Here is a 22,029-nt window from a genome sequence, read left to right as displayed (position 1 = left end):
CACCTAGAATTGGAAAGAATTTTGCACTACTTTCCATTGTGCGCGGATTGATATTGTCTAGACGGTTGTTTAAGTTGTGAACCGCCCAAGCTACGGTTGCTAACCACTATACTACAGGCACCTGCTGCACCCGGTACCTGCTTGCTGGCGTGATACATGGTACTGTGCGTAGCGTGCATGTACCCCTACCCCATCATGACACGACGAACTCCGTACGGTAGCTGCGATCAGCAAAATCTTTCTCGGCAATCCGAACCTCGATTAAAAAGCGAAGAGCAACATAGAGGCCTTCTAGCTTTCTTCTCACTTTGCAACCTTAAATTTTCGCGTGCATGACTTTTGTTGATTTCGAGGAGCCAAGTAAGCCTAAGTTCTTGAATGCCAGTGGTAATTCGCTAAAATTTCATGCTGCGAAAAAGGTAGTCGGCTCCCATTCGCGGTAGGCCTATGTTTCAGGTTTCCAACCAAACATTTCTGGGTTAATTCTTAATTGGTTGTGTTGAAAAAAAAAAAAAAATGCTACTGAAAAGTGGAGTCTGATATCAACGTTCAATGACCCGGATGCACTGTTGACCTGGCTTTTCATGTATGGATAGGTGTTATACCTGGCCCTAGTGCTACACTGCAAAAAGTCCGGTGTTAAATAGTGAACACCGAGCTGGTGTTAAATTTTCGGTGCTCATTTATGGTGTTAAATTAACACCTACGGGTGTCATTTCCAAATTTTAAACTGTGTTTTGAAGAGTTCCTTAGTAACTGTACTTCTTGTTGATTTTTAATTTAAACAAGACGATCAAGAATTTTACATTAAAATACTAGATTTTTGAAAAAAATGTGAAAATAAATTTACACCAAAGTAACACCAGCTGGTGTGGTCCCTTATTGAAGCTGGACGGGTGTTAAACCATTGATATTAACACCAGCAAATATCAAATCAACACCATGTGGTGTCATTTTTGAATTAACACCAGTACAGTGTCAAAATAACACCAGGTACAGTGTCAAATTAACACCACGAAGTGTCAGGTGAACACTTTTCAACACCATCACAGTGCATTTTTAACACCTGTGGGTGTGGTCCTTTATTGAAGTTTGATCGGTGTTAGATCTAACACCCGTGGTGTTAAATCTAACACCGATGTTTTTACAGTGTACCTATAAGAATTATAGGGGAGAAGACTGCCTACCTAAGGATCTGTTATTTTCGCGAATTTCGCAAATCTTAGATGGATAGCGAATTTAACAACACGCGAAAATGTCGCCACGCGCTGTTATGCGAATATATTTATAATTATCAGATACAGCGTTGGTGTCAGTTCGCGAAGACATCTCGCGAAAATGTCTATGACTTCCTCATTCGCGAAATACGGTCTGAACACGAAAATAACAGGTATTTTGTGTAACTTGTGTACCTCCTTCGTGTTTTACCTGTCGAGAATTCCATGTACAGTGCATCGACCTATTTGAAATATTGTCTGGGTTTCGTGAGATGCAAACTTGGCACAGCAAGGATCCGGCTGCGGTAAATCAAGTCATGCACCCCCTCGTCGGCCGTCTCATTGATTGCCAAATGCCAATCCACCCTGCGCATGCGCCAATGAAGACGATGTAGATCTGCGCTGCATACGGAAATTCCAATCTGTTACAGGGTCCCAATGTTGCTTTGTATGAAAACAGAAAAAACAAATAGTAAAAGTAAATTGAAGATTTTTTTTTTCGGAAATCACACACATAAAAAAAATATATCAAAAATATGAAGACTATTGGGCAACTTTGAGTATTCTAGGTGTTGAGCAGCTCGCATTGAAACGTATTTTTTTTTTCTCTCTATTTTGGTAGGTCTTCACTAAATTTGGCTAATTTTTAAGTTTTGTTCAAATATTAGGGCACACACAGAACTTCAGTTGAGAAGGACATGCAAAAGCTAATCAGTTTAATCGTTATACCGAGATCACATCTGACTAAACATTTCTATAGGGAGAAAAAAGAAAATTTGTGAATTTTGCAAAGGCCCTATAACGAAACGGAGAGCTGTTCAACTCCCATACATTATTGCTGCCAGTCTGTCTTTAGAATTCATCTCTCTGAACTTTCTTTGTTCATAACTGTTCATAACTTATTTTTCTCCAATGTTTCAATAGTCATTGATTTACACTGAGATGTGTATAGTGTTGCTGTATAAGCCCTATGGCTTCTTCTTTCCAGATGCTTGCTTCTATTTCTATTTGGTATCATTATTATTTCATGTGTTTGAGCAATCAAACCGTTATCCACTACGGCGGTGTGTATATCAAGTATATAATATGTAGTCATGGTCTAAAGATGTATTTTGTCGTGCACGTACCTTCCTAATTATTCTCTCTCTTGTAAAAATTTCGCAGAAACAGACTCCAAAAATGGATGATGTTGGGCCTCTGTGTAAATGTGAAAGGGCAAATTTTGAAATGAACTCATATCACTCCATTCAAATTAGAGTTAATCTGAATACTTTCAACATTATAGGTAACACGTAGCGTGCATGTTTCGGTATAGGTCTATACGAATGTTCAAGTATAAAGTGTTTGTGAAGGGCATTTGTCGATCAGTCATGCATTTAACACCAGCAGGGTCCGTGGAACGTTTGGGGGGGGGGGGAGGAGGAGGAGGGCGGGGGCTCCAGGGTGCCTGACCTCATTGCATTGGTGAGTCAGTGCTCCCATCCCCCCCCCCCCAAAAAAAAAAAAAAAATGGTATCTCAGACTTTCGACACCAATCATATAGGCCCTACATCCTTTGTAGGACCTACATCAAAAGATGATTTCAAGCAGTGACACAGAAAAAAAAAAGTCATTGATAAAAAAAAAGAATGTAGGCCTACAATATCATCACATGTTTTGACACCAATACCTCCTTGAACGTAGCCTAATAATGTCTCATCTCAGGCCAGAGGGCCGCGCAGAGTAATTTTGTTGTTGTTGATCTGGTTGTTATTGTTATTGTTATTGTTATTATTGTTATTGTTATTGTTATTGTTATTGTTATTGTTATTGTTATTGTTATTGTTATTGTTATAGTTGTTGTTTGTTGTTATTGTTGTTGCTGCTGATGTTGCTTTTTCTTATGTGGGTGTGTGTGTTGTTGTTGTTGTTGTTGTTTGTTTGTTGTTGTTTTTTTTTTTGGGGGGGGGGAGGTAGAGAGGCTGCCCATGCACGGCCCCAGTGTAGGTCAAACGATATCTTTCCATTCTCATTTTTCTTCCAACAAATCATAACACAGAATGAATACAGAATTTATCATAAGCATATATAAATTAGAATGTGCGAAACGAGAATTAACAAAAACAGAGATAATTATACATACATATCGGCAAAATGCTAAGTTATGATTGGAGGGGGGGAAAGAAATGAGAGGTCCGATAAAAAGCAATGCTTGTATTTTGTGAGATATACCTATGCAGGATAGATTAATGAAATGTGTCCTTCTGGTTCTCTCTTTGATTGTTTGAAAAAGTCTTTAAGAAACAACAACAAGGAAATCACATTTAGATCGGTGAATCATTCACAGTGATGTAGAACGGGGTGTATAATGATAACCATGTTAATCTCAAACCATGCAGCTTATGTTGCAACCGTTTTATCTGTTCCCTGAGAAAAGGGGCGTTAGAGAATAGCAAACACGAGAAATATGGGGTCAAAAATATGATACTTTTTATTTCCTAACAGTGTGTGGATGAAACCTAAAAACATAACGCTTCCCTTTGAATTGGATAAATACGGAAATGAATTATATGAGAAGCATGTGTATTTATTTTGCAGGGCTGAAGAGCACTTCGCTGTTTGCTCAGTTTAGAGGCAGAGCAAACAAATATGCTGCATATTTAAGACTATACGGTTTGCATGCCCCGTTTGCAGTCAAATTGATTGTTCAGTGATGGGCAAGCCACGCAGCGCGGATGGAGAGACCGTTCAATCACGACTTGTCCATGTTAGGTATACAGCATAAAATCATCCTGTGGTCGTAACAACAACGCTAGGTTCCTATGGGTAAGTTTCTTATCATGGTATCACTTCCAAGGAAAGTCGTGGAAATCTTATTTCTAAACAGAAGAATACCCATTTAGTGAGAATGATCCGTGATGCAAGAGCCTGGCTTTAAAACAAGATATAAAGAGAAGTCGTTGTTCTGTGAGACTTGCGCTTTTTTGCGAGTTCTTACTTGTGATGCGGAGGAACCCTTTTTCTGTAACTCATCATCATCCAACTGGCTTGTCTCAGGCCATGTATAAGCAGAAGTCCGAGTCAGCTCACTGTGTTGGTAACAACTTGCAGACAATACAGTGAAAGCCATAAGGACTATTGAAAAAAAAATACTATCAAACCGCTGAAAGCCATGCAGGCTAGATTTGCAAAAAAGAAAAAATAAACACCAAACAAACTGTGGAATGTGTAACTGTGGAATGTGTATGTGCAGGGGCGGATCCAGGAATTCTCTAAAGGGGGGGGGGGGGGGCGTTACTAATATTTCTGGTGCCACTTCGGGTTTCATTTCATTTTTTTCTTTTTATTTCTTTTGTTTTTTACGAAAAATAAAGGGGGGCGTGCGCCGGTTGCGCCCCCCCCCCCCCCCCCCCCCCGGATCCGCCACTGTATGTGTGTGCGTGCGTATGTGTGTGCACGACTGTGAATGGACTTGTGTGCTTTTTGTTAAAGCACTATATACTTTCTTCCTAAATACTTGTGGTAAAACTACGCATGAAAAATGTCAGGGGGAAACTACTTTTAGTTTCATTTCTTGATAGGCGTATCTTTTTTATCCTTTGTCACCCGCACAGTTGTTGACTGTTTGTGTTTACTTTTTTCTTTTCTTTCATCAGAAATCTTGCTGTGGGAATCAATGGAATTAACAAATAAAATCCAATCGCATCCAACAAACTGGCTGATGCAATGGACGAATCCACCAAACCCCATGCATCATACCACGTTTCCGATGACCATAATGTGTACTTTCTTGAAATCGAGAATATGTTATGTTCTGAACCAATGTACAACACATCGAGTGAAGTTTACTCCAATAACTTTCAAGTAAATCATGTTATACAACCTCAACAATATCGCAAACGCGCAATGTACTGAATCATGATTGTTATTCCAGCATATACAAAATTGTCCTCTGGAGTCGATCTGCATGGTTTAAACACGACACGCTTGTAATCCATATACACCATCAATTCCTCAAGATAAATTGACGAATAGCGACTATTCATCATCTCTTTCAAAACAAAACTAGAAACACTCATTTACATTGACGTATGCGCATGCGTTGTTTTGTTTACCGATCGTGATTTCTCTTAGGAGCTGAACCGCTCTGTTTCTATACCATTGATGTCAGTAATGCCAAACAAACGAAACAAATTTCTCTTTTCCTTTCGTGATCACTTTTACGCACTCTGACATAAATTTTGCTCTATTTCTCCATAACATGTACGAGCCATCGTATCACACCGCCTTCTCCGTTCACCTCGCTAGCTGCATTTTCCGGGACTACAAAGTTAAAGATTAGGCAAGGAAGAACGCCATGGCTCAGATCACGGCTAGAAAAGGTAAAGCACCATAATATCATAGTTTGATTTTGTTAGGTTTTATTATATGAATTAGATGAAATAAAATCATAAGTGTTTAGTTTGTGTTTTGTGCTTTGAGATGAATATTTAAGACTGAAATACAGTCGCCCTTAATACCGTCAGGTCATCCCCAGGTAAGACTTTTGTCCCATTTTCTCACACTAGAGACTAGTGTTTTAAAGTGAACATGGTCAGGAACGGTAGGCGACATGACGGTCCGACCATTGTGCAACGTTAAATGCGTGTCCGGGGTTAGTGTCCACTTCAATGAATATTAATTTTGTGATACCAAACTTGTTTGCTGCTCCCCATCATGGGTGTTTATTCAAAGACAGTCGAGTCCTAAATGGCACTTCAGCTTAATAAGACCGAAATGATGGAAAGGGTTTTTTTTTCTTGTCAGTGACGATGAAAGATTCAAATGAAATTGAAGCAGCGATGATTTTCCTAATGCACTTCAACTGCCCATGCATTTTATTGACTTTAGAGAGTTATTATCTTCTGCTTACGTAAACTATAGTTTTAAGATTTCTCACAGCGCTGTTTTGATTTTATCCAGGTTTACTGTCGGATGTCATGGTGAGATCAAAGCAGGAAGTCATGTTTAAAATGTTACCATGACGCTTTTGACAGAAACAGGTGTTTGAATTAATTAGCAAGTGATGTATGTCCATTGTGTAGTAGGTCCATGGTGTAATCATACCGTTTCCTATAGCATAGGAGCTAAAACACTGCAGAGATGGCCCTCGAATAGGACATGAAATGGAAGTGTCTGTATAAGAGAGTTACGTCTTCTGCACGTGAAAGATCCCGATTTGTTCATTCATTGCAAAGAGTATGGTGCCTAACCCAGTGGCAGTGAAGTGGTCCCCCTCAGATCCAACTGGACGACATGAAAGACCAGCTAGCGCTGTTTGATATTGGAGCCATATTCTCAGATGAAAATAGAACAATTAAAGCGAACAAGTTATTTATTGGACAAAATAACATTACGTTTTGCGCTTTTATAACAGAAAAGGTATGTTAAATCTTCTCGCCATTTTTCATGTAAACAATCAATGCACAACTGCGGTGATGAATTCATACCAACTGTTCGAGAACTGTTTGATAAATATTTGATAGCAACGCTTCACAATTTCATAAGGTTCTGGCTAATTTTCATCCGATTGTGATGACATTTTTACTGCTGAGGTTATAAAACAAACTATTCTTCCCTTTCAGACTTATCTTTAACTGGTTTGTGGAATTCTCTAATGACGGTCATTCTAAAAGAGCAAGGCACACAGGTAGACACTAGATAGTGAAAAGCTCTGTTTTGTTTTGTTTTGTTTTGGGTTTTTTTTTTATTCCATCTGCTATGAGGGCTTCCTGCAGATAGCTACCCATAATGAGTAGATAAACTGGAATAATAACAAAATTTAATAATATGTATGCCAAAGTATATCAATTGTGAGCCTCCAGTGGAATCAATCTGGTGCCCTCTCTTGGGCATATTTACAACGCAAGTTCAGCTGGACTCGTGTAACACCTGTCCGTGGAATACCAAAATGTGATTACATAGCTATTCATCGCCATGGAAACTTATTCTAAACAACCTCACCTGCCCGAATATCTATGAACACTATTGTTGCTAACCATGCTCGCACCTGGTTCCAGCTACGCCATAACAAAAGACGCTGACATACCGGCAATCCCTTTGTTACGCTCTACTATCTGGAATATTGAATCTATGAAAGATGTCGCGCGTGGAGAAGCGACACAATTTCAAACACAAATACACACACACCCTCACACACACACACACACACACACACACACACACACACACACACACACACTCGTGTGAGTATACTGAATGGAACTTTTGTGAACTGTAATGAACTGGAATGGAATTTTTGTGTTTCCACAAAATAATAATTTAAGTCGCAGCAAAACATTCAAATTGGTGGGGATGACAATTTTATCATTTTGTATAAGTCTCCCATTGAACTTAACTTTTTTTTTTTTTTTAATGTGAAATCGAATCAGAATCAATCAAACAAAAAGGGTTGCAGCTACGCCAAGCTTGATGTCCTGGCAGCCAAATCACTTATTATGGGGGGGGGGGTGTTTTGTTTTGTTTGTTTTATTTTGTTTTGTTTTGTTTTGTGGTTGCTCTTGACATACGCATGGCGACTTTGAAGCCATTTCAGGACGGTTTTTTTTTTCGTATGATTTAAACTAATGAAACGAATACAAAGAAAACTGCGGAGCTTCGCGTTTGGTGCACAGCCTTCATATCACAGCCGTAGGAGCATTGTTAATTGGCCCAATACAAAGTACCGTGTGAAGAGTTTTATTGCATTCTGTTTTTGTTGAATTGAACTATAATAATTGCGATTGAAGCTCCTAAAAGAATAAAAAACAAAGAAAATGAAAAGCAATGTATCGGGCATTTTCAATCATACTCAAGAGCATTCCTTCTTATGTTTTAAGTAAGGTATCACCGGAGAGTTTTATTTTATTCTTTTTGATGATGGAATTTAAAATGTCTTTAAATGGTGCTCTTATTTGCTTTGCGATTTATCTATTTGTATCGATTATTATCTTAAAGATTCCTTAAACAACTACAGGCAGTAAACTTAATTGAATTTCAGCCGGTTGCAGACATCACTGGGTCTGGATCACAAAGTAGACCTACGGTGAAGCCGTTCGCAGAAGCTGCTTTGTGTATAGTAATAGGCAAACCACATAAAGGCTGCAGTTTATACAGTTCCTTAATGGTCAAATCCATACCAGCATGACGAGTGAAAAGTTAGTCTGAAGTAGTGAAATGAAAGTTAATTCTTTTATATGAGTAGCCGTAAAAGTGTGATTAAATATCGGATAAAACCTCGTGAAGGTATGATGTGATGATGTTTCGCTGATTTCTGCCAAACAATTATCGTACGTACAGTTGAAGATAATGACGAGCTATCAATTCCATCAATCATATTTACACAGACACACACCGAAAAAAAGAAAAGAAAAAGAAAATGGCTATTAAAAATGCAAAGAATAAGAATATTCATGGCTGAATAGCTTATTGTGATGATCTGTCATATATTTTTTCTATCTGAACTTGAGACTATTAAAAGGGCATACTTGCATTTAAACAAATATATATATATATATATATATATATATATATATATATATGTGTGTGTGTGTGTGTGTGTGCGTGTGCGTGTGTACATTTAACTTGTTGTGTACAGACTATATGGAAAGATGTGATTCTTTGACATCCACCCACTCATTACATATTTATTTTGACTGTTCAAGAACTCTATGGTGAGAATTGGCACAACATGACAATTTTATGGCTTCCCTTATATTCTTTTTCCGATATTAATCAAATTTCACGGTTGTGCTCGTGAAATTTACTCTTTCTTCTCAGAGTAACTTTAATTGGTTTGGATTTTTCTTTTAGCCAATATTTTGACCTGTAAAAACACACACATTCACAAAGCAGTATAAAAGCAGATGAATCCCAGTTGGGTGCTATTGATAAGGTCATGCTGAGGACGAAAAGCAGTCACTTATGAGTAACTTGTGCTGATGCTCTGTGCATTTAGGTGCATATGCTATCACGGGAAAAGTGACTAACTACTGGTATACCTGTATCCAGCACGCCGCTTGTGTACTGCCCGACAGCCGCGACAGGACAGGTGTATGACATGTCTATAATTATCTACAACCAGTATAGGTCAAGGCAAAGCGCACTGGCAAAAGATGACAATTAGGCTGCTGTTTCAAAGGGCACGTGAGCAATTTCATTGCACCATGTATGAAAGATTCTAGCCCAGGTTTTAATGGGCACGAAGAATCTCTCAGAAGAAAGAGAGAGGTATACATGAGGAGAGCTGTTTTGCAATTCTCCATGGGACATTGGACGCGAGAGTCAAATATTAAAGAAACTCAAGCAGAACGGGAAAAGTTGCAATAAGTTTTGACATAACAAAAAGTGAGATAAGGATTTTTTTCACAGTTTTCTTGATTTTACCGTATATTTTTTACTGCGATATTATTTGGGGAATCGTTCTCTATAAGTTCAAAAAAGATAATTACATTTCATCTGAAATTAAAGCGATAAGGAAATTGCCTAAAATCGCACTAACTCTCAGACACAGATCCTCTATTCAATCGTTGAAAAATAGTTTCAAGACAGATGATATCAACACTCTGCAAATAGCTATTTCTATGAATGAATATCATTACAAAAAAATGCTCTCCTCTGTAGAGTATGCCTGTTTGTAAATTAAATTCTTGTCATTTGATACCAATTTGCATTAATACCCAGCACGTGAGGATCATGCAACAATTTCTTAGATAATACCTCGATATAATTAGCACACAGAGCCCTGACATTATACATGTATCAAGGAAATCAGTACCGATTGCCCTCAGATACACTTTCTGACCTTTTTTTCTTTAAGTTTAAAAGAATATTTTTTTGAGTCAATACTTCCTCAACGGAATAGATACAGGCGCCCTAGATTTATAATTACTGCTTGTTTATTGCGTACGACAGATATCATCTTTTTTTTATTTCAAATTTGATGATGTTAAATCAATTATTGGTCAAAAAGATGCAGCCAAAACAATTATTCCTCTGTGCGTGTTTGTGTGTTGATATTAGGTCTTATTTTGTTTGTTTTGTTTGTTTGTTCATTTCCATCTGAGAGATGGCTGGATAGCCCATATTCAGCTACGTTAAGCTGGTCTGCCATGGGGTCCAGTTGGATGTAAGGTGGGACCACTTCACCGGGTTAAACACCCTGCTCTTTACGATGAATGAATGAAGCGGGATCTTTTACGTGCATGAGTTGTTACTCTCTCATGCACATGACCTCCATCTTATGTCCTATCAGAGGGACAGAGTGTTTGCCTCTTGCTAGAGGGAACGGTATGCTTACACTCAACATTGCTCAGTCCAGACTCGGGTTCGAACCCGGGCCGCGTGATCGTGAGGCAGACGCGCTACCGACTGAGCCAACTCACCGCTTTTTTTTTTTTATTCTGGCAAAAAGATTTGACGACACGAATGAAGCCTCTTTTTTGAAATTTCTTCCTAAACCCACCTCTTCATTTCATGTTCTTACCCTACAAACTCTAATGAAATTATTGATATTACGAACGATCTGAATTCAAGTATAGGGCAAATGGCTGTGATAGAATAAGGGCATCAGTCCTCAAAGTCAAAGGTCTATACATCAAATTGCTGATCCACTTACACATATAATGTCTCCATATCTTATGGTAAATATCCTACTTCTCTAGAAATCACAAAGGTAAACCAAATTCTTAAGAAAGATGATTTTATTTTGTATGAAGACAGATGATTCATGTCAAATCAGTAAATATTCACGTATCTCTATCCTTCCTATTATATCCCAAATTCATGAAAAATATAGGCTCTCCAAATACAGTTTATAATAGGCTTTATAAATTTCTGCATAATCATAAAGTTTTGAATTCAATATGGTTTTAGAAAGAATTCTCCCAAATTAGCTTTAAGAAGTTATACGACAAGAAAACAAAGGCAATGGCAAATATGTCACAATAGAATTTTCATGGATTTATACAAAAAGCATTTGATACGTCACATGACATTTCACTTAAAAACTGCAAGTTTTTGGCGTTCGCGGAATTGCGTTCTCCTGGGGAAGGGACTATATAATTATCATGACTGTGTAGACAGCATTGTTTAAAACAAATACATCGTACAGTATATTCATTCTAAACATACAAATACACCCACAATTTTTGTGTGTGTAGGTGTGTGTGTTTGTGTAATGTAATGATTGATAATTACCTTAGTTAGCTCGGAGCTAATGTAGTAATTATGGATTTTAAAAATCATGTATACATTGTAAATTTTATATATTGACAATTTTTGTCATATTGCTGAAAAGAATGTGTCTTTTGTGTAAAATTATCTTGAAAATAAAATCAAATAAAAATTAAACAATATTGAGTACTTCAAGTGGAATTAGAGGTGGTAAAATACAGCGCCCAACCCCCCCCCCCATACACACAAGCACACACGCACACATGTTTTGAGCAAATTTCATGCATGCGAAAACTATAGGTGAAAATGACGAAGTGAAAATCATTTCTTTTGGATGACGTCAAGGAGCATAGTTTTTGTTTTTGGTAGTTGTAACGATAGTGTTGAATCATAGAAAATGATTGTAAAATACATTTTAAAGACAACAAAATCTTTATCGGATTCACAGAGCTAGCACTCTAATTAATGATAATGATAATGAATAACATTTATATAGCGCTTAATACTGATGTTTCTAAGCGCATCAATCCGGGGAAAAAAGGAAAAAAATATAACGTAAAAGTTAAATACAGCATTATGTACATATTATAATACAACGACAGCAACGACAACAACAGCAGAATTAAGGTTGTGTAAACAGATAAGTTATCAACAATGGCTTAAACCTATCAGCATTTTCAGCGTTACGAAAAAAAGGGAGTTTATTCCAAAGAAGTGGGGAAATAACAGAAAAGGCCCTATCACCATAACGTGTGCAGGTGCGGGGACCACGTGATAATTGGAGAGTGGAGGAAGAACGGAGAGAACGGGTTGAAGTGGAGGAGCGGAAGGAAATTAAGTCTTTAGGATAAGATGGGGCAAGATTATTGCATATCTTGTAAACAATAAGGAGGATTTTAAAAGTGATACGCTGATGAATGGGGAGCCAGTGGAGGGATTGGAGAAGTGGAGTAATGTGGTCAGATCTTTTTGTAAGGGTCACAAGCTAGCAGCTGCATTTTGAATTCTTTGAAGTGGTGCAATACTAGAAGCAGGGATACCAACAAGAAGGGAATTACAGTAGTCACGATGAGAGGAAACAAATGCGTGCATGAGACGTTCAGCGGAAGACTGATCCAATAACTTACGGATTTTACCAATTTTACAAATACCCCAAGCAGTAGAACGACATGAATTCTTAATATGTTGTTGAAAGTTCAGATGCTTATCTACAATAACTCCGAGATCTCTGACGGACTGAGAGATGGGGACAGTAGGCCCTACTATCTTCAAGGGAAAATTCTGTGAGAGAGCTACCCCGCCTGAACTGAGAATAAACATATAAAGATTCCGATTTAACACAATTCAATTTCAAATAATTATCGTGAGACCATTGCTTAATATCATCAACACATCTACTAAGTTTGCAGAGGGCTTCAATTTGGGTTAATTGCCGATTATTGTTAAACGTTGCAGTTGCAGCAGGAGATAATAAAATGAAATTAAATAAGAAGGGGCTGTAACTTTGCTGTCTTTCTTAAAAAAACATAACTCATGAGTCATTGACTATGCAGTTTCATGAAATTATGACAGTTGAAGTAAACGTATAACAGTGTCTGGTCTTGTTTTGTCTACAGCAACAAGTCTTCTGTCGATCCAGAGATTATTCTTGGGAAGTCTTCTCGTCGCAGTCGTTGTGATTTCGTTAGTCACCCTACGCTTGCACACTGCTGGCTTATTGACTGAGCACATGTTCCACCGGGACAGTAAGATGGCGCTAGTCGAGGTACCATTATTGTTCGAACTAGCTCGCTTGACACAGTCATGAATATTGTATAGGTGCACATAACTTAGTAGGCACAGTTTATGAAAAGGGTTGAGAATAAAAGAAAAGAAAATACAAATTCAGGAAATGTATGCCAAATTTGGTTTTGTTTGCTTTTAGTACAAGGTGAAGTAGCCACTTCCGGGGGTCATCTACATCAGCTGACAGACGAAAAAAAAAAGCCTTCAGCGCAATTTTCTGGTGCCACTTCCATGCTGGCCTTCTGTTAGATCAAGGAGGTTTAAGAGTTGGAGTTCAAACTGGCTGTAATTATTCAAACAGTTGTCAGATTTCTATTGATGTACAAAAGAATTTCACGGGTGCATTTGTGCCTTTGATGATCGATGTTCGAAGCAGCCGTCTTGCTGAGCAATCTGAAGATTCATTTTGAACGTGAACATAATATTGGCCATATTTTGCTTATTTATTTATTAAATGAAATGAAATTTCAGTTAATGATAAAGCATGTAAAACAAAAATCAATCCCGTGCAGAAATTTGTGCAAAAGTGTAAATCAGAGCTGTATCATGTGAACAATGTTTAAAACTGTACCATCCTGGAAAGCCGGCTTTATCACTTTTCCGCTTAATTCCGACAAATAATACTGACCTGGAATAATCTTCAAATATAATTCTTTATTGATCAGATTGGTGCCCGGGTGTGCCCAGTCGAGTAATTTTCATCTTCATTCAGCATTTTTTGCGCAATTTCTATTCGCACATCCTCGTGTCTGTACCACCTACCTTGTATAAGAAGGGATAGCGAAAAGTAATTACCATCACAAAGACATATCTTCCTTAGAAAATGGCTGGTGATTATGCAATAAGACACGAGTCAGTTGTCTTCCTATCTGCGTGGCAGATCCAGTTTGGCACATGCTTCAAATATTTCTGAGCGGCGGCATCGAACATCTAGTAAAGGAAATAAGACAGTTGTGACTCCATTTTCTTGAACCTCCTTGGTTAGATCAAAGAAGTACACCCATGCGTGTGGTTTAATACACCCCTTGTCCCATTCGATAACATGTATGGCATTTCCCTTTTCACGTATTATTTGGAAATATCTAGCAGACTATCTCTACTTTGATTACGTTTCAAAAGCTGAAGAGATAAAGTAAAACCACAACTTGTGAAAGAGGATGTAACGCTTCGACTCTTCACAATCTCGGATTTGCCAACGAGGTGTGGTACAGAGTGTACTGCAAGAGCAATTAAATTAGCTTATTCAAATTAATGAAATTCTTCCGTCGAGTTGTTTTTATTACAACTTACTGACAGATTTCCAAACATGAGCACTGAATTGATCGGTAGATTAAGGATTAGAAGCAGCGGTCGCCTGTCGGACGGTGATAATGCAGGAGTTGGTATATAGGTTCGAATCCTGGCCGAGTATGTATACTCATGATTTCTTCTGTGCGTATTTGTTCAGTGCGTATTTACGTCGATGTAGAGGGATTTGTGAATCAGAAATTAGCTTGTTTCCTCCCGGATGCTGTAGTTATGAAAGCTTGACACCCTCTTTCTTGTTGCCAATAATAGGTGGTGTCTCCGTTTGTGTGTCCGGGGAAAAATGAAATAGTGGATGACGTCAACTTGTCCTCTCAATGAACTAAAAAAAAAAAATTAGTTTCATAAGTCACTTTCAGAAAGACTCTATCTTTGATTGATTGCATGCTGTGGCTATTACAGTGAAAAAAAAAAGTATGAATAGGCCTATGAAAAAGTCTAAATTGCCAATAACGACATAGAAGGCGGGGCTGCTAATAAAGGTCAAAGTAAATGGTACCATTTTGTTCAACGGTATTTATAAGCCCACCTATAGATATCCTTATTACAAGGCAATGAGTGTTTTTGTGTATGTGTGTGTGTGTGTGTGTGGCAGTGATCAATCAGTTCAGTAATAAAACTGAAATAAGACAAAGACGTCGAATACTTGCAGTGCATAATACAGCTCATGGAATAATTTACCTCAAATTCTATGTCACTTATTTCCATTCAAACATACAAACTACAATTTTAGAAGCACTGTGATATTGAAATTTGAGTCGTGGACGTTGGTTTCTAAATTCAAACACATAATTTTGCAATATAGAGGAAATATAAGAGTGCAACAAAATATAGGTCCAAATTCATAAGGCTACAAAGCTTTTGAGCTCTACACTACTATGAGTACTTTTTTTGTCAACCTTTCGAAGCATACACACATCGATGTTATTGGTTATTCTTGATCTATACTTAATATATCGTATAAATCTTATGTACAATTCGATCCACACTACGTTATATATAATATTGTTTTTTTCAAATTGATCAAACAATATGATTGTGTGAGGCATGTTTTATATTTTAATTAACTCTTTGTTGGATTGAAATTGATAAAACTTTGAATTGAATTGGATTGAGTAAAATTCATGTCTCTGTCACTTTTTCAGAATAACAGCCACTGGATGAGCAAGTTTCTCCTATCACCTTGTTAAAATATGACGAAAATGAGATGAATACATAGAAATGAATGCTACTGACAAGATTAGTACATTTCTCTCTCTCTCTCTCTCTCTCTCTCTCTCTCTTCTTTCTTTAAAACACAACAACAACATAAAAAAGGGATCATGTTTGAGCGAACGATGATTTTCCTTCTCACATATAATACTATACAGATCCGGTGCTGGATAAATTGACTTCACTTTTTGCCTCACACGGGGCAGCTCTTTCATCTTTTATGTGTTCCTTTTTTCTGTTTTTTTTTTTTTTTTAAGGATTTGCTTTCAACAGCTCGTCCATATTTTTTTATTGATTTTTTTTCTTATGATTCAGATACGGGCCAATTCTGATACATCAGGTGTCCGTGACTCAAAAGCAGTTAATGCACACAGCTCGTCCAACAGCTTTCGCCATCCATTCTGTCCGGAGAGGACAATCAGAAAATTTTCCCCCTTCCACTATCCCGTCGTCTACCCAACAAACTGGAGGAGTGAGCTTGACACCACGAGCAGTGAATTCAGCACATTCGACGTTGTCAACAGGAAATCGAATTACCGAATTTGCGACGAACTAGAGTTGCGCATCCAAGCTCGAAATGGCCGCAATGAGATGAAGACGCACGGTGGGGATTACTTTCGTGCCAAGATCTATACTATCACATCAAACTTCAAGACAAGTTCTTCACAAGACGGCCAAATAATCGACAACGGTGATGGTTCGTATAGTGCATTTTTCACCTTCAAATGGTCCGGAATGGTAAGGATCTACGTAGGCTTGGTACATTCCAGCGAAGCCGTCTATGTTCTTGATCGTCTCCGAGCGAATCACCAGCCGCGACAGGTCTACCTAGGTACATTTAGTCGTCCCGGTGAAGAGGAAGAGGTGGTGTACTGCAATTCCTTACCGAGGCCTTCCATGGTGTGGACACAATTTGTATTCTTTACAATGGTATTATTAATCTTAACCAGGAACGAAAAAAACACCCCTATTATGACAAACTAGGAAAATACACACACACACACGCACACACATACATGTATCATATATATAGGGTCTATATATGTATATACTTATGTAATGCACATACACATAAATTCATATAAAAATTCTACGTATATTATGAAAAATGCCGTTGCACTAACCAAACTAACATAAATCACTATCGTAAACTCCAAAATGTATAATGGAAAGAAGTTCAACCAGTCATTTTCCAAATAAAAGTTTGAGATGGCGAAATATTCTATTCTACAAAGAATACATGTACATGTTAAGCGATCTGGTGGGCAAAAAGATATGATTCAAATATTCAAACGAATGGGAAAATTGAATGTTAGCCCATTTTCCCAATCAAAGTTTGAGATGGCGAAATATTCTATTCTACAAAGAAAATATGTACATGTTAAGCAATCTGGTGGACAAAGAGATATGATTCAAATATTCAAACGAATGGGAAAATTGAATGTTAGCCCATTTTCCAAATCAAAGTTTGAGATGGCGAAATATTCTATTCTACGAAGAATACATGTTAAGCAATCTGTGGGCAAAGAGATATGATTCAAATATTTAAACGAATGGGATAATTGAATGTTTGCCCATTTTCCAAACCAAAGTTTGAGAGGCGAACTATCATACTCTACAAAGAATACATATTAAGCATTTTGTGGGCAAAGAGATATGACTCAAATATTCAAACGAATAGTATTCAAACGAATGGGAAAATCAAATGTTAGCCCATTTTCCAAATCAAAGTTTGAGAAAGCGAAATATTCTATTCTACAAAGAATACATGCTAAAAATCGTCGAGCAAAGAAATACGATTCAAATTTTCAAACGAATGGGAAAATTGCGATGTGAGCCCATTGATTACTCAAAGCCAACGGGTATCTACTGTGAAGATGGCACTGAAGATCTTGACTACAAACAAATGTGACGAAAATAAAATGGTGATTCCTGTGGGCAATAGTTTAACTGATATTCTCTCACTTACAGCTGTACTTTGCACGTTGAATTTTATGAAGTATAACTCAACCCTTATTAGATAGATGAAACATACATAATATAAAAGCCAAAACTAAGAGCTTCTGAGTAAAGCAGGTTCTCAAATTTCCTCACTCAACATCGATCATGCCTTGATTCAGTAAATGACAAAAAAAAAGAAAGAAAGACGAATTACATTCATCATTTGTATTTCCCAGGTTACTCGGATCTGCTATTCATTTTTTTTTCTTTGTCAACAGAAAGAAAGTGACCTGTGTAACTTTACCGACAAACGCACAGGCTCACCCTGGTACTGCGAGAAACCCGCCAGATTCGAATGCACCGACAGGGTCATGCACCGACTTGATGCGGTCAAGAGCAACGAGGAATCTGTCTCGTTAATGAGTGAGAAAGAGCAAGCTGCATTTGGCCAGTGGGTATAACCAAAGAGATTCCGGAGGTGGAGGTCCGGGTCTAGGGCAATTACCCCCTTGGGAATCACCCCGGATCCTTCCCCTGACCCTAACCCTGATCCTAATCCTGAACCTACTCCTAACCCTAACCCAAACACTAACCCTAAACCTAATCCTAACCCTAATCGATACTCTAACCTTATCACTAACCAGCATTTAGCCGGGGGGGGGGGGGGCAGGGGGGGGGGGGGGGGCGGGGTAATTGCCATGATACGGGGGTTCCAGCTGGCTATGATTATCCGAACAGCAGTCAGTTTTCTATATGGATGCACAAAAGGATTTTACCGGTGCATTTGTGCCTCTTGTGATCGTAGTTCGATGCCGTCATCTTTCTGAGCAATCTGAAGATTCATTTTCAATAACATCGGGCATATCTGGCTTGTTCATAATCATATTAAATGAAGTCCATCTTGACCCAATGATAAATCATATAGACCAAAAGTCAATCACGTCCAAAATAATATGCAAAATTGTGAATCTGAGCTGTATGCTGTGAAAGTGTTTGAAATAAAACATCTCTTTCACTTTCCCAAGTATTTCCGACAAATGAAATTGATATGTTATAATCTTCAAGTATAGTCTTTTTTTTATATAATTGATATGTCAGATTAGTGTCCAGACATGTCACAATCGAGCAATTTGGATTTTTATTTCAGCAATATGTGCGCAATTTCTACACTGAAAAAACATATGGGTGCCCATGAATTACCAAGCTGGTGTTAAATTTCCAGTGTTCATCCGGGTGTCACTACTATAGGTGATTAGTTACTGTTCTTGTTGCTTTTGAACTTCAACAAGAGAACTAGTACTTGATCAAAGACTGTGAACACATTTACACAAAGTAACTGGTAACAACATTGGGTGTGGTCTCCTAGTGACGCTGGGCGGGTGTCATACCATTGGCATTAACACCAGCGACATCAAATCAACATCATGTAGTGTCATTGCTGAATTAACACCAGCGAAGTGTCAAAAAAAAAACAAGCTGCAGTGTGTCAAATTGACACCACAAAGTGGCAGGTGATCACATTTCAACACCATCACCACATACTTTCTTAACCTGTCGATGTCGCCCTTACACTTGATTGGTGTTAGATTTGACACCTGAGGTTAAATCTAATTTTCTGATGTCATTACAATCGCCTTACAGATGGTTTCTCTCAAATTAAAGGGGCGCTTGCTCCCCCTTTCATTTTTGTTCTTTTTATTTCTTTTGTTTTAACCAACAACAACAAATGAAAGGAGGCGCCCCCTCCAGGATCCGCCACTGTTTACTGACCTGAAAGGAGTGATTTTGTGGGTGTTGCAGGAAGTTATGATGATTGAGAACTGGGTGTGGACATTGATAGTGTAAAATGATTACTCTCGATTTTTTTTCTTGAGTATTTTCATTTAAGGACTCCACTTGATGAATATGATAATATGATAATTTCAGAAATTTCCGATTATAGCAGGATTATTTCATCAAATCTTCAAATTGTAAAAGTATTCTTGTTGTATAGTCTTTTGACCTATATGATATAGTTTAATACATATTGATTGATTGATTTCTCTTATTTATCTTTAAAGATGGTACCGATTTTCTTTCTTTTATCAGCTGGGTATATCCGGTGACTGGCTCCACAGCACAGGTGCATGTTGCGCAGAGAAACTCTTCAGATGATCTTCGAAATTTAGCTAATTCATTCCCCATCTGTTCGCCGGGAATATCCAAAATTCAGCCCCAGATCGCAGGATATTACTCAAATGGTACGTGGATTCCGTCAAACTGCAAAGTTCATCGCTTTTCAACTGCAGAACACATACGATCCTGTCTACAGAACAAACATGTGTACTTTTTCGGTGACTCCACGATCCGTCAGTTGAGTATGTTCTATATTGATAAGCTGAAACTCACTAAAACTATTTACAGCATCGATCAAGCAGATTATACAGGTCCGCTTACAGGGAGCGACAGCATTTGGAATATATCAACTTTCTACGCCTTCCACGGTTTCCCAATTTCAAAAAATGCATGGACGCACATATCAGATATTGAGTATGTGGCTAATCGGATAGATCAAATCAACAACAACGAATCCACTGTGGTAGTGGTAGTGTCGCTATGGGCTCATTTTACTTCTTGTAAGCCTACATTGCTGGAACAAAGATTGCATGGAATATTAGCAGCCATGCGCAGACTACACGAACGAAATCCGCGTGCTGTTTTGGTGTTAAAAGGCGCCAACACGCGAGAGGGTTACCATTTCGTTATGTACGCGTGTTGCAGCGACTGGTACGCTCGGGATTTGGAATATAGAATTCGATTCGCATTGGAGCATTTTCCGCTTAAAATTGGCTACCTTAATGCTTGGCAGATGACTGAAGCTCAGCTGGAGTATGACAATGTGCATCCAACCGGTACCCATGTCGAAAATCTCAGCGACCAGCTGCTAACCATGTTAGGCTGTTCAATGTGACGTGTGCAAAAGACATTGTTCTTGCCATTGAATGATTTTGTGACCAGTCAGTACTACAGTTTGATTGAAACACTATAAAATACACTTTATCTTGCATCGTTGATGTTTACAAGCGCACAGCATCCCATCACTAATTTATCATTTGGCTGAAAGTAAAGTATAGAGTAAAAAGCAAACTAACAAACTTACAAATGATCACATCAGCTGATTATGATAGGCACATTCGTGTTCACAGTCTAATATTAGGATCATTTGGGTTAAAGTAGCTTAGGGTTAGAAATTAAACATGTGCAAAGTCGGCGATTATAGAGAGGATTTCTGAACTCTTTGCGAAACAAAAATGAAAATGAAGTGATTTCATTTGTTAGGTCTTCATTCAGTATTTTTGATAAATACTTTAAGAGGTGTGCCTCTTTTCTTTTGTTCTGTGGTCTCGACTTTCAATAAAACGTCTCAAGAGTGCAACTGACGGCTTGCCATGAACGAATGGAAATCTTCGTATCTTAAGACTTGTTGTGTGTGACTCTTCTGGTTTATGGACAAAATGCCTTTTTCAAATATAAGATTTCACATCTGTTAACAAACATTTTATTGTCATCTTCTTTAGTGAAGGAGCAAGATTACTGAATTTGCTTATTGTCCCCTCGCCATCAGGATTTGGAAGTGGTCACGGTATCACAACCCGCGGTAATTAAATAACAACTGAAGATTTTAATTTGAAACAAAGAAGTCACCGATATTTTTTTTTTCGTTTAATCCAGAATAACGTGTCAATAAACCACTGCAAAATGTGTAAGTCACGAGTAAGTGTAGTTGTATGCATGGTCGGTAAAAGAAGGATTGTTCCTGATGAGGGACAACGCCAAGACACCTTTTCTTGACAAACTTTGCCGTGTTTCATCATGAGAAATCGTATTTGAAAATGTGTTGTGATTAAACGTATTGACGTTTTTACAAGCAATGCTTTTCTTGTGAATTCCTCTTTTCCATGTACTGTTACAAAATTAGATTGTATTGCTTACTTGTTTATTTATCCAAACCAAAGTTGATATCATTATAATATTGTATTCATGTTTCGTTGAAACTTATGTGATTCAAAGCTCCTTGAATTATTATGTACTCATGTAAGCGTTATGTATAGTGATTTGTATTACTTTATATGGAAATAAAATCATTTGAATTGAATTGAATTGAATTGAACGTGATTCACTTGAACTACAGTCAAAACACTCGGCGAATTCTCTGATTGTATTGCCTTGTTTACGTTGATATCATTATAATATTGTATTCATATTATGTGATTCCTCCTTGAATTATTATGTACCCGTTTGTGTGAGCATGTTTGTGTGTGCGCATGTTTCAGTACTTGTGTATATGCGTGTATTTGCATACATGTATGTCTTCTTATTGTCTGTTTTCAAGGCATGA

The 22,029-nt window shown here is 37.8% G+C and overlaps 1 protein-coding gene across 3 annotated transcripts; it reads left to right on the top strand.

Annotated features, from left to right (window-relative positions):
* The first annotated feature begins 3,937 nt into the window (after nt 1–3,937).
* LOC139713875 (NXPE family member 3-like) lies at nt 3,938–21,706 on the top strand. Of its 3 annotated transcripts, XM_071625580.1 has the most exons (6): nt 3,938–4,022; nt 5,467–5,578; nt 13,025–13,173; nt 16,026–16,610; nt 17,930–18,102; nt 19,740–21,705. In XM_071625580.1, exons 2-6 carry the CDS (start codon nt 5,554–5,556, stop codon nt 20,599–20,601), a joined length of 1,794 nt encoding a protein of 597 aa, XP_071481681.1. In that variant the 5' UTR covers nt 3,938–4,022; nt 5,467–5,553; the 3' UTR covers nt 20,602–21,705. The 3 variants fall into 3 exon arrangements, with proteins under 3 accessions (XP_071481681.1, XP_071481689.1, XP_071481698.1); XM_071625588.1 differs by lacking the exon at nt 3,938–4,022 and having other exon boundaries at nt 4,630–5,578; nt 17,930–18,106; nt 19,740–21,706; XM_071625597.1 differs by lacking the exon at nt 3,938–4,022 and having other exon boundaries at nt 4,630–5,578; nt 17,930–18,074.
* Nucleotides 21,707–22,029: the final 323 nt, after the last annotated feature.

The sequence above is a fragment of the Diadema antillarum genome, unplaced genomic scaffold (genome assembly GCF_040938485.1).
Source record: "Diadema antillarum isolate AM-2024a unplaced genomic scaffold, OU_Dant_1.0 scf00000044, whole genome shotgun sequence".
In the NCBI taxonomy this organism is placed as follows: Eukaryota; Metazoa; Echinodermata; class Echinoidea; order Diadematoida; family Diadematidae; genus Diadema; species Diadema antillarum.
This window is presented reverse-complemented; position numbering and strand designations above follow the sequence as displayed.